Consider the following 14,256-nt stretch of genomic DNA (forward strand, 5'->3'; position numbering starts at 1 on the left):
TATAAACATGTAGTCAATGTAGTCATTTCTAATAATGTGCCCCACATCCAAAGTACACTGAACTAAAATATAAACAACCATTTCCAAGATTTTACTGAGTTACAGTTAATATAAAGAAATCAGTCAATTGAAATGAATTCATTATGCCCAAATTTAGCGAATTCACATGACTGACCAATAGATGCATATTTGCATTCCCACAGATTCCTTAAAAAAAGGAAGGGGTGTTGATCAGAAAACCAGTCAGTATCTGGTGTGACCACCATTTGCCTCATGCAGTGCTACACATCTCCTTTTTCATAGATTTGATCAGGCTGTTGGTTGTGGAATGTTGTCCCACTCCTTTTCACTGGCTGTGCGACGTTGCTGGGTATTGTTGGGTACTGGAACACGCTGTCATACACTTTGATCCAGAGTAACCCAAACATGCTTAATGGGTGACGTCTGAGTATGCAGGCAATTACAGCCTCCGGGAATTGTGTACAGATCCTTGCGAAATGGGGCTGTGCATGAGGTGATGCGGCAGTCACGCTATATCTGTGCATTCAAATTGCCATCGATAAAATGTAATTGTGTTTGTTGTCTGTAGTTTATGCCTGCCCATAACCCACCGCCACCATGAGGCACTCTGTTCACAACGTTGACGTCAGCAAACTGCTCGTCCACACAACGCCATCTGCCTGGTTACAGTTGAAACCGGGATTCATCTGTGAAGAGCACACTTCTCCAGCGTGCCAGTGGCTATCGAATGTGAGCATTTGCCCACTGAAATCGGTTACGACGACAAACTGCAGTCAGATCAAGACCCCTGGTGATAAAGACAAGCACGCAGATGAGTATCCATCCGTGAGACGGTTTCTAACAAACCCACCATTTCATCAGCTATCCGGGTGGCTTGTCTCAGACCATCCCGCAGGTGAAAAAGCCGGAAGTGGAGGTCCTGGGCTGGCGTGGGTACATATGGTCTGCGGTTGAGCCGGTTGGACGTACTGCCAAATTCTCAAAAATTACATTGGAGGTGGCTTATGGTAGAGAAATTAACATCAACTTATCTGACAACAGCTCTGGTGGACATTCATGTAGCCAGCATACCAATTGCACGCTCCCTCAACTTGAGACGTCTGGGGCATTGTGTTATGACAAAACTGCTCATTTTAGTGACACTTTATTCTGTCAAGCAAAAAGGCAGTAACTGCTCATACTGTAGCGTGGAACTGAGGAAAAATTGCTTTTATTTACCTTGGTTTTAAAGTAACGTTATGCAGTTACTGCAAACATGACCCCCATTTTCTCCAAAACAAAATACGAGGCAGGATACGTCTCTACATGATTAAGCATGTATTTAATGTTGCAAAAATGACTAACTCATTTTTGACCAAATGAGCAGTTTGCCTTTTTGCTTGGTAGGGCAGTATTGTCCCTAGCACAAGGTGCACCTGTATAATGATCATGCTGTTAATCAGCTTCTTGATATGTCACACCTGTCAGGTGGATGGATTGTCGAGGCAAAGGAGAAATGCTCACTAAGAGCGACGTAAACAAATTTGTGCACAGCTTTTGAGAGAGAGAAGCTTTTTGTACAAATATAACATTTCTGTGATCTTTTCTTTCAGCTCATGAAACTTGGGACCAACACTACATATTGCGTTTATATTTTTGTTCAGCGTAATAAGGTTTAAACAGTAGTATGTCAATGTTATCGGAGCAATTATTTTACTAAATGTAACTTTGACTACAGTATACAGTGCATTCGGACCTCTTAACTTTTTCCAAATGTTGTTACGTTACGGCCTTATTCTAAAATTGAATAAATAAAACATCCTGAAAAGCATTTTTTTTTTTGATTTTAGCAAATGTATTTCAAATAAAAAAATCATACCTTTTGTTTACATATTCAGACCCTTTGCTATGAGATTCAAATTGAACTAAAGTGCATCCAGTTTCCAATGATCATCCTTGATGTTCAACTTGATTCAAGTACACCTGTGGTAAATCCAATTGATTGGACATGATTTGGAAAGGCACACCTGTTTATATATGGTCCCACAATTGACAGTACATGTTAAAGCAAAAACTGAGACATGAGGTTGAAGGAATTGTCCACAGAGCTAGACAGGATTGTGTCAAAAAATGTCTGCAGCATTGAAGGTTTCCATAAACAGTGGTCTCCATCATTCTTTAAATGTAAGAAGTTTGAAACCACCAAGACTCTTCTTAGAGCTGGCCACCTGGCCAAACTGAGTGATCGGGGATGTAGGGCCTTGGTCAGGGAGGTGACCAAGAACCCAATGGTCACTCTGACAGAGCTCAAAAGTTCCTATGTGGAGGTGGGAGAACCTTCCAGAAGGACAACCATCTCTGCAGCACTCCACCAATCAGGCATTTATGGTAGTGTCCAGAAGGATGCCATTCTTCAGTAAAAGGCACATGACAGCCCACTTGAAGTTTGCCAAAGGCACCTAAAGGACTCGGATCATGAGAAACAAGAGTCTTTGGCCTGAATGCCAAGCGTCACGTCTGGAGGAAACTTGGCAACATCCCTACGGTGAAGCATGGTGGTGGCAGCATTATGCCGTGGGCATGTTTTTCAGCGGCAGGGACTGAGGATACTAGTGAGAATTGAGGGCAAGATGAACGGAGCAAAGTATAGAGAGATCCTTGATGAAAACCTGCTCCAGAGCGCTCAGGACCTCAGACTGGGGCAAAGGTTCACCTTCCAACTGGACAATGACTGTTGTCCTGTCTGGAACAGCCTTGATTTGGTCCAAACATAGACATCTATAAATTACTTATTTTCAAATTGAATTTAGAACCTAAAATTAACCTGATTTCAGTGTCTAGAAAGTATATATTTTTAAGCATGTGAAAAATATTTTTAACATAGGGAAAATAGCTTTTCAACTTTAATTCAAAACCTAAATTGAACTTAACTTCAACGTCTGGAAAATATGTATTTTAGACATCTTTTCAATGTAATTTTGCCTACTGCACTATTCTAGTTTTACAGGGCCGGAATTTTTTGGTCTTGCCCATGGCAGCAGAATGGCAAAGACCGGCCCTGGCTATAGGTCAGGCCCTATTGTGCCCTATCCGGGTGGGATGAGTTGTGCTGGGGGAGGTCAGGTAATGTGATTATGTGCACAAGCACAAAATCCGACATCAGTAATTTTAGTGCTGTCCGAATAAGCCATGTCAGTCATTTTTACATGGCAGGAGAGAAACAATTCCAGACAGAATAACCTACTGTTTTTTGGAAAACGCCAATGTCCTCTGATAGTATTAAATCCGGTGCAAATCGAAATCTCTGTTTTGAGAGAAATGTCTTGAGTTTGACAGGTGTTGCTCGAGGTTTGTGCAAGAAAACAATAAATTATTTTGATTAATTGAATTGAATTTTGTTTGAAGTGCTGCGCATATGCTTTTTACATGTGGGGGGGGGGGGCATTTAGGACGTACTGCGGATCGCTAAAATATCGTAATGATTATGATCACACTTCCTCAATTCAAATATTATGGTGACACTACAGGAAATATGGTTTAGAAACTTGGGAACCAAGACTGTTTAACTTGATCACCTGGACATATTGAAATACTATCTTCGTGCCTAGAATAAAAACCTCCAGGCTTCCTTCATAACTGTCAATTTATTTATTTTTAAAAACGAATCCTGTCCGGATCGTCCTCGGGAATACGGACATTCTGGAGTAATAATTACTAGTGATGCACCGATATGACGTTTTTGGCCTATTCCGACATTTTCCTTGCCCCAAAAAATCCCTGATTTATTTTAATATATATTTATATATAATATATATTTAATAAATATTAATAAATAAATTAATATTAATAAATATTTTAAATTTTAGTGGCCTTTTAAGCATTCTAGTACAGTTAAATAGTTAACACGGACGCAGCGGTCTAAGGCAATGCATCCCAGGGCAAGAGGCGTCACTACAGTCCCTGAATCGAATACAGGCTGTATCGCAACCAGCCGTGATTGGGAGTCCCATAGGACAATTGGCCCAGCGTCGTCTGGTTTTGGCCGGGGTAGGCCGTCATTGTAAATAAGAATTTGTTCTTAACTGGCTTGCCTAGTTAAATAAAGGTTACACACACCACACTGACCAAAAATTTATTTTGTTGGCATTTACGCATGTCCCCATTACCAGTAAAACATAATCACAACCTATTTCTTTTACTTACTTGCTGTGCTGTTTCGTTGTTAATTTGTTCAGTCGTTTCATTCTCAACCAGGATTTCTACACCGTTTGGGTCTTCGTGTGTCAAAAAAGATACACGTCAAATAACACTTTGACCAATCAGGACCTGAATATAACTGCAGGTCACATAATAATTTAACACGTTCATACATTTTTACTTACTTATTACACATTGATTACACTCACTCATATTTCATATGTCACAACAATTCATTGATACGTATGCTATGATGCTGGTAAAGTTGTCTCGCGCACCTACAGTGCTGGTCATTTAAAAAAAAGCTAGCTCATGGATGTAAACATTGTTCTTCCCCAAAAACATAGCAAAATGACATCTGTTTCAGTAGCTATAGTTAGCTAGCTAACTATATAACTAGGTGTCATCTAAAATAACCCTAATTTATACGACAGTTCTTATTTGATTAATGGTGGTCGGACCCATCTATGTGATCTTGCCACTATAAGGATAAGCCACAATTAGTGGACTTTGCAGTTAGCTTTCAAAATAAAAATGTGAAATAATTGCCATAATTGAATAGATCATGCCAAACGAGGTTGGACTTTTGTTATATGAAATCAACAAAAGACATTTGTTCATTTGACTTATCTTTTGAAATCATACTGGATGTTTTATACTTTAGAATTTCATTGGGGGCATACTTATTTCACTGTACAGACTTAACCCATGGCATTGATCAACAATCCATAGCTATCAGGCTACTCACTGACATCCACAGAACATTAGCGTCGTAACTCTTATTGCGGGACTCTGAAACAAATGTGAATTGATCCACATTTATTGTCAACCTATGTGTATTGAACACTATTCCCAAGGAAAAACAATACTGCGTGGATGTTTTGGAATCTGATAACTCTGAGGACGTTGGGAAAAAATATATTGGGTATTGAGTAGACTGTTCCCCCATTTCATTGATCCCCAATCCTTAGATGAAGCTGTACAGTGCAATATGAATGTCAATACACACAATAGGCTGACTGGGAAGGTGATTTCACACAGTCCCGCGATAAGAGCTACAATACTAATATTTGGGTAAACTCTTCACAGTTGTGTTCTGTGGGTGTCACCGTAGACGGATACCCCATTTCATTGCTTTACACCCCAACCTTGTTTAACATTTATCTAGTCTAAATATGGCACAATTCCACCATTTGTAACCTTCATCACTTTCAAAAATAGGTACTTTTATTTTGAAGGCAAACTGAGAATGATCACATCGCGTCAGTGGATAGCCAGATGTCCTCCAGATGTGTGCATGCGCGCGCACCGGGAGTGAGACCTTTTCTTTCTCTCTTCTATTGAAAAGGCTACCGTCCGGTTGAAATATTATTTATTGTAAAAACAAACTGAGGATTGATTATAAAAAACATTTGACGTGTTTCTACGAACTTCACGGATACTATTTGGAATTTTCGTCTGCCCGTCGTGACCGCACGAGCCTGTTGATTACTGAACAAAACACGCCAACCAAATGGAGGTTTTTGGATATATATAGAGAATCTTTATCGAACAAAATGAATATTTATTGTGTAACTGGGAGTCTCGTGAGTGCAAACATACGAAGATCATCATAGGTAAGTGATTCATTTTATTGCTTTTCTGACTTTCGTGACCAATCTACTTTGCTGCTAGCTGTTTGTAATGTTTTGTCTGCTGAGAGCTGTACTCACATAATCGCATGGTTTGCTTTCACTGTAATGCCTTTTTGAAATCTCACACGCCGGCTGGATTAACATGTTAACTTCTTGACACTACCCATCCCTTAAGCGGGATAATTGTCATCAGCAACCTCTGAATAGGATAGTGCCACAGTCAAATAATATTACTAAAAAATATTCATATTCATGAAATCACAAGTGCAGTATTGCAAAACACAGTTTAGCTTTTTGTTAATCCACCTGTCGTCTCAGATTTTAAAATTATGCTTTACAGCGAAAGCAATCCAAGCGTTTGTAAGTTTATCGATAGCATAGCAAAACATTATGTACACGAAGCATTAAGTAGCTAGGTCACAAATCAGAAAAGCAATCAAATTAATCGTTTACCTTTTGATCTTCGGATGTTTTCACTCACGAGACTCCCAGTTACACAACAAATGTTTATTTTGTTCCATAAAGAGGATTTTTATATCCAAATACCTCCTTTTGTTTGTCGAGTTATGTTCAGAAATCCACAGGAAAGAGCGGTCACGACAACACAGACAAATTCCAAATAATATCCATATTATTTATCCATAATGTCCACAGAAACATGTCAAACGTTTTTTATAATCAATCCTCAGGTTGTTTAAAAAATATATAATCGATAATATATCAACCGCAAATGTCTTTTACAGTAGGAGAGGGAAAAACAATAGCTGTCCAAATTCTGTTGTGCGAGCAAAACTCATGTGACCACTTGACGCAATGTTATCGTTCTGGCTCATTTTTCAAAATAAAAGCCTGAGACTATGTCTGAAGACTGACACCTTGAGGAAGCGATAGGAAAAGGAATCTGGTTGATATCCCTTTAAATGGAGCAATGTGGGAGGATATTTGGTTAGATTTTTCTCAGGGTTTTGCCTGCAATATCAGTTCTGTTATACACACAGACAATATTTTGACAGTTTTGGATTCCTAAATCATTGATAAGAATAATGAAAATGACTGCATTTTCTAATGGTCATTGTTTTCAGGCTGGTTGTATTGGTGCTATCTAGGTGCCAAGCTAAAGCCAGCAAGCTACCCCAGAAGTTGCAGTCGAACAAACAATGCTTTATTACCAAAGTGGTATTGTAAACACATCGTTCGTGGCCGGTGTTAGCTTGTTTGCAGAATGTTTTGTACAGCTTTGACAGGGCTACTGGTAGTGGTGGTGGCGCTTGGCTTGCACGTGCAAATAGTGTTCTTGTCAAATAGTGTCATTTGACGTGTATCTTTTTTGACACGCAAAGACTCAAACGGCATTCCATAGTATGTCATGAAGCTAATAGCTGTGACGCTATTACTGTAACTCCGGTAAGGCAACATCTGAAAAATATCACACTTAGTAGTGCTCGACCATTCACGATAGCCAACTTCACCCACGACAGAGAACGGTTGATTGTCAAGGGCAATGAATTCTATTATCTTGGTGTTAATGGATTTTGCCTTTAAGTTGTCTCGCTGAAATGTTCTTACTCTTTCAAATGAGTGCTTGACTTGTTGACTGCTCGATCCACACAGCAGACCTCATTGGCTAGGTTAGGAATGCTTTGTTGCACATCTAGTGCAACATTTTACGTGGAATCATTATGTCATGTGCATACCTATATAAAGTAGGTACGTCAGGTTTGACATCAGATTTGCACATCGGCGTTAAACTAGACATCGGGACGATATTGATGTTGGAAATTTTAGGTAATATCATCCAATTCTGATATTCTGATACCTATATATTGTGCATCCCTAATAATTACCTTACCAACCTTCTCTAGTAATACTATTCCCATGCTATATGTCTTTGGTCACGTGCATGAGACGCATACATGTATCACGTAAACTGGGCAAGAGTTGAGAGAATAACGAGTATTTTTCCCAAACAAATTAGAGATTTCGGTAACAACTTTTCAGTCACAAATGGCTGTAATTAGGTTCCAGCTTCAGCAACACGGACAGCGCGTTTAACACTTTGATGTTCTGTGGTGGTCGCTGGAGCAGGGAGGAGAGCGAGACAGACAACGGGTGATAGTCAGTCACTTGCTGTCTTTAAAATATATATATATATTTTACATAGCGCAAGTCTGAGCTTAAAGAATCAGACAAGCTCAGTGAATATATTTGATTTGATTAAACCAAAAGTCCTCGGTTCTTGCAACGTATCGATTGGTTATCATTTTTTAAACATATATTTTTCCATATATGGACACATCCTATGAAACTCCCCAAATACAGTCGTTGCCAAGTCTCTGAATGTCCTTGAGTGGCCCAGCCACAGCCCGGACATGAACCCGATCGAACATCTCTGGAGAGACCTGAAAATAGCTGTGCAGCGACGCTCCCCATTCAATGTAACAGCTTGAGAGGATCTACAGAGAAATATGGGAGAAACTCCCCAAATACAGTCGTGGCCAAACGTTTTGAGAATGACACAAATATTAATTTTCACCAAGTCTGCTGCCTCAGTGTCTTTAGATATTTTTGTCAGATGTTACTATGGAATACTGAAGTATAATTACAAGCATTTCATATGTGCATTTCAAGGCTTTTATTGGCAATTACATGAAGTTGATGCAAAGAGTCAATATTTGCAGTGTTGACCCTTCTTTTTCAAGACCTCTGCAATCCGCCCTGGCATGCTGTCAATTAACTGCTGGCCCATTCTTGCACAATCCATGCTTGGAGTTTGTCAGAATTTGTGGGTTTTGGTTTGTCCACCTGCCTCTTGAGGATTGACCACAAGTTCTCAATGGGATTAAGGTCTGGGGAGTTTCCTGGCCAAGGACCCAAAATATTGATGTTTTGTTCCCCGAGCCACTTAGTTATCACTGTTGCCTTATGGCAAGGTGCTCCATCATGCTGGAAAAGACATTGTTCGTCACCAAACTGTTCCTGGATGGTTGGGAGAAGTTGCTCTCGGAGGATGTGTCGGTACCCTTCTTTATTCAAGGCTGTGTTTTTAGGCAAAATTGTGAGTGAGCCTACTCTCTTGGCTGAGAAGCAACCCCACACATGAATGGTCTCAGGATGCTTTACTGTTGGCATGACGCAGGACTGACTGTAGCGCTCACCTTGTCTTCTCCGGACAAGCTTTTTTCCAGATGCCCCAAACAATCGGAAAGGGGATTCATCAGAGAAAATGACTTTACCCCAGTCCTCAGCAGTCCAATCCCTGTACCTTTTGTAGAATATCAGTCCGTCCCTGATGTTTTTCCTGGAGAGAAGTGGCTTCTTTGCTGCCCTTCTTTGACACCAGGCCATCCTCCAAAAGTCTTCGCCTCACTGTTTGTGCAGATGCACTCAGACCTGCCTGCTGCCATTCCTGAGCAAGCTCTGTACTGGTGGTGCCCAGATCCCGCAGCTGAATCAACTTTAGAAGACGGTCCTGGCGCTTACTGGACTTTTTTGGGCGCCCTGAGGCCTTCTTCACAACAATTGAACCACTCTCCTTGAAGTTCTTGACGAACCGATAAATGGTTGATTCAGGTGCAATCTTACTGGCATATTGCTGCCAGTAAGATTGCACCTAAATGAACCATTTATCGGTTCGTCAAGGACTTCAAGAAGAGCGGTTCAATTATGTGAAGAAGGCCTCAGGGCGCCCAAGAAAGCCTGTGAAGCCCTTTTTGAGCAAAGAAATGATGATGGCACATGTTTCCTTTTTAGGTAACTATGGTTGACAGAGGAAGAACAATGATTCCAAGCACCAGCCTCCTTGTGAGGTTATTTACTTAAATCAGCATGACTGAGTGATTTCCAGCCTTGTCCTTATCAACACTCACACCTGGGTTAACGAGAGAATCACTGACATGATGTCAGCTGGTCCTTTTGTGGCAGGGCTGAAATGCAGTGGACATGTTTTGGGGGGGATTCAGTTCATTTGCATGGCAAAGAGGGACTTTGCAATTAATTGCAATTCATCTGATCACTCTTTATAACATTCTGGAGTATATGCAAATTGCCATCATACAAACTGAGGCAGCAAAATTAATATTTGTGTTATTCTTAACTTTTGGCCACGACTGTACAGGTGTGCCAAGCTTGTAGCGTCATACTTGAGACTGTAATCGTTGTCAAAGGTGCTTCAGCAAAGTACTGAGTAAAGGGCTGAATACTTGTGTACATGTTATATTACATTTTTTAAAACTTTTAATACATTTGCAAAAATGTCAACTTTTCTTTGCTTTTTATGGGGTGTTGTGTGTAGATTGAGGGGGGAAAACATTTGAATCCATTTTAGAATAAGGCTGTAACATAACAAAATATGGATAAAGTCGAGGGTTCAAGTAAATATTAACTGCTTTAACTACCACAACAACAAAATATAACAGGTAAAGCAAGTCTCACAATTTTACTTCATTTAAAATTACCATACATTTTTAATCAGACTTTATGATGTTGACTATTTGCCCGGCCCTGATACTTATGTTCTGATGTGTAATTCCTGACAGAGGGTGTAACTTCAGCGTGTGTTTTTGTTTTGAAGGCTACTGCTCCCCGAGGACTTCACTGTGTACACACATGCCAAAGATGGATCTCTAATAACCAACAGACCTCCAATGCAGGTAAGACCATTTAAGATAACCTAGGGGTACTAAGGCTTGGCTTGGCGATATCCATATTTTCATATCAATGATATGCCCTTGTTAAATATTGTGGTATACATTAGGAGCACCTGCTCTTTCCATGACATAGCTTTCATCTGGTCAGTCTGATCCCTTATTGATGTCACTTGTTAAATTGACTTCAATGAGTGTAGACGAAGGGGGGGAGACAAGTTAAAGAAGGATTTTTAAGCCTTATAACTGATCAATTATGTAGTACATCGTGAAATCATGCATAAATTACCCTACACCATCACAAAGCATGTGAAATATATTCACGCTGCCTAGTTTCAGCGGAATATCATCTGCAGGCAGTAATAGTGTGACCTAAAGTTTGGAGTGTAACTGACAGCGTTTTAACTACTTAGACATGTTTGTGCCTTATCCAAATCATGTCCAGTCTATTTGAATATTCACCAACCAGAAACCGTGGATTGATGGCAGCATTTGCGCAAAGCTGAAATAGCGAACCACTGCTTTTAACCTGTCTAGCGGAACCCCTCGCCTACAACCAATGAAATTGCAGGACGCCAAAAACAAATCAACTGAAATCTCATGAATCAAATTTCTCTAACACACAAGTATTAGGCACCATTTTAAAGATACAATTCTCGTTAATCCAGCTACAGCGTCTGATTTCAAAAATGCTTTACAGCGAAAGCTCCACAAACGATTATGTAGGTCATGGGTGTCAAACTCTGGCCCGTGGGCCAAATTTGGCCCGCAGGGTAATTATATTTGGCCCGCGAGACAATACCAAATTACTACTAGAGCTGGCCCGCCGGTATTATACAGCGCATTCACCACTAATACTACGAATCCCATAATGCTCTGCTGTTTTCGCGCGCCAATCAGGACAGGACCCAGAAACGCTCTCTCCTCTGTGACAGTAGTCATAGCAACATAGACGCTACAACTGTCAGCGAGCTAACCCTTCCCAAAAATGGCGAAAAGAAAGGCAGAAAACAGGAGCTTTCTGGACAAGTGGGAGGCAGAATACCTGTTTACATATGTAAAAGACAAACCTGTTTGTCTTGTTTGTGGAGTCAACGTGGCTGTAAGTAAGGAGTACAACATTAGACGACACTATGAAACGAAACACCATGACAAATACAAGGACCTGGACATGACTCAAAGGAGCCAGAAAGTAGAGGAGATGAAAATAAGTTTGGTTTCACAACAGAATATGTTTAAAAGAGCCACATCACAAAGCGAGGCTGCTGTAAAGGCTAGTTATATAGTGGCAGCAGAGATCGCAAAATTTAATGAGGGAGAGTTCATGAAAAAGTGCATGATGAAGTTTTGTGACCTCGTATGCCCAGAGAAAAAACAAGCATTTTCAAACATGAGCCTGAGCAGGAACACAGTAGCTGATCGCACATGTGATCTTGCCACCAATCTGTATGACCAGCTGATGGAAAAGGGAAAAGATTTTGTTGCGTTCTCCCTCGCTGTGGATGAGAGCTGCGACGCATCTGATACTGCTCAGCTGTCAGTCTTCATCCGTGGAGTGGACTCAAATCTGTGTGTTACGGAGGAGCTATTAGGATTCAAATCAATGCATGGCACAACCACAGGAAAGGAAATCTTTGAGGAGGTTTCCAAATGTGTAACTGAAATAAAGCTGCCGTGGGATAAACTCGTTGGATTAACGACAGATGGTGCGCCAGCGATGTGCAGTAAAAAGAGTGGACTGGTGGGCATGGTTCGGGAGAAGATGCGGGAAGAGAACTGTGCAGGTGAGCTAACTGTTTACCACTGCATCATACATCAGGAAGCACTGTGTGCCAAAGCCCTAAAGATGGAACATGTTATGACCACAGTAACACAGGTAGTTAACTTTATAAGAGCCAAAGGTCTAAATCACCGCCAGTTTAAATCTTTTCTGGAGGAGTGTGGTTCGAATACGCAGACGTGCCGTATCACACAGAGGTGAGATGGCTAAGCAGAGGAAAAGTACTGAACAGATGTTTCGAGCTGCGTGAGGAAATATGTCAATTCCTGGAAACCAAAGGGAAGGATACAGCAGAGCTCCGGGAGCAAAAGTTCCTGTGTGAGCTGGCCTTTCTCTGTGACATCTCGAGCCATCTCGATGCGCTGAACCTGCAGCTTCAGGGGCGGGGCGCATCATCACAGACATGTACGCTGCAGTGAGGGCCTTCAAAACTAAACTGTGCCTGTGGGAGAATCAGATGCTGCAAGGAAACCCTTGCCATTTTCCCTGCTGCCAATCCATAAAAGCGCAGATCTCTACCGCCGTGTTCCCATGCGCACAGTTTGCTGAAAAACTCAGTGTTCTCGCCGCTGAGTTTAGCCGGCGATTTGCCGACTTCGATGCCCAGAAATGCAAGTTTGAACTGCTTAGTAATCCCTTCGCAGTTGATGTGGAAAATGCACCAACCAACATCCAAATGGAGCTGATTGAACTCCAGTGCAACGACACGCTGAAGTCAAAGTATGATGCTGTGGGCGCCGCACAGTTTCCACGGTTCATCCCTGACACAATGCCTCAGCTCCGCACCCAAGCTGCTCAGATGCTCTCCATGTTCGGCAGCACTTATCTATGCGAGCAACTTTTCTCCTCGATGAAGATGACCAAAACAACTCACAGGAGACGTCTGACTGATGAACATCTTCGCTCGATACTGAGGATTTCTTCAGCTCAGAGCTTGAGCCCAGACATTGATGAACTAGCATCCAAGAAGAGATGCCAGGTATCTGGCTTGGGCACATCAGATTAGACCAGTGTGCAATAATTAACGTTTTCTTTATGCACTTTTTCTTGCTACAAGGCATGGGCTTGAATGGTTGATTGATTTATTATCATTTTATTTGTAAAATTATTAGCCAGTGGAAAAAGTTTATTTTGGTATTTAAATCAGAAGGCTGCAAATAGAAAAGAGGCATACAATTTTTATTTAAATTTTATTTATTTAATAAATGAATGCCATTGATGTGTTTTTTTCATTTGAAATTCGATTTTGCATGTCTCCACTATTAAATTATATATTGTATGGTAATAAGCGATGCTTGTTCCATATTCAATGTTAAAGCAAAACTTGTTTGGGTCCATATTAAAAGGTTAATTTGTTCAATGTTGGCCCGTGACTTTGTTCAGGTTTTACATTTTGGCCCACTGGGTATTTGAGTTTGACACCCCTGATGTAGGTCAACACCAACACCAAATACCCAGCCATTTTTTCAGCCAAAGAGAGGAGTCAAAAAAAGCACAAATGGAGATAAAATGAATCACTAACCTTTTGATCTTCATCAGATGACACTCATGGGACTTCATGTTACACAATACATGTATGTTTTGTTCGGGAAAGTTCATATTTATATCCAAAAATCTTATTTTACATTTGCGTGTTACGTTCAGTAGTTCCAAAACATGCAGTGATATTGCAGGGAGCCACATGAATTCACAGAAATATTCATAATAAATGTTGATGAAAATACAACTATTATACATGGAACTTTAGATACACTTCTCCTTAATGCAACCGCTGTGTCAGATTTTTAAAAAACTTTACGGAAAAAGCATAATCTGAGAACGGCGCTCAGAGCCCAAACCTGACAGAGAAATATCCACCATGTTGGGTAGTCAACATTATTCATAAAAAGCATTATAAATATTCACTTACCTTTGATCTTCATCAGAATGCACTTCCAGGAATCGCAGTTCCACAATTAATGCTCGTTTTGTTCAATAATGTCCATCATTTATGTCCAATAGC

The 14,256-nt window shown here is 40.6% G+C and overlaps 1 protein-coding gene across 3 annotated transcripts in view; it reads left to right on the plus strand.

Annotated features, from left to right (window-relative positions):
- The window catches only part of adam9a (ADAM metallopeptidase domain 9a), a 117,463-nt gene that overhangs the window by 22,803 nt on the left and 80,404 nt on the right, over nt 1–14,256 (plus strand). For all 3 annotated transcript variants that reach the window (XM_029638619.2, XM_029638618.2, XM_029638620.2), the window contains exon 4: nt 10,402–10,480. In XM_029638619.2, the coding sequence (XP_029494479.1) occupies nt 10,402–10,480 (79 nt within the window). The remainder of the gene's footprint in view (nt 1–10,401; nt 10,481–14,256) is intronic.

This window comes from Oncorhynchus nerka, linkage group LG27 (assembly GCF_034236695.1).
Source record: "Oncorhynchus nerka isolate Pitt River linkage group LG27, Oner_Uvic_2.0, whole genome shotgun sequence".
Lineage (NCBI taxonomy): Eukaryota > Metazoa > Chordata > Actinopteri > Salmoniformes > Salmonidae > Oncorhynchus > Oncorhynchus nerka.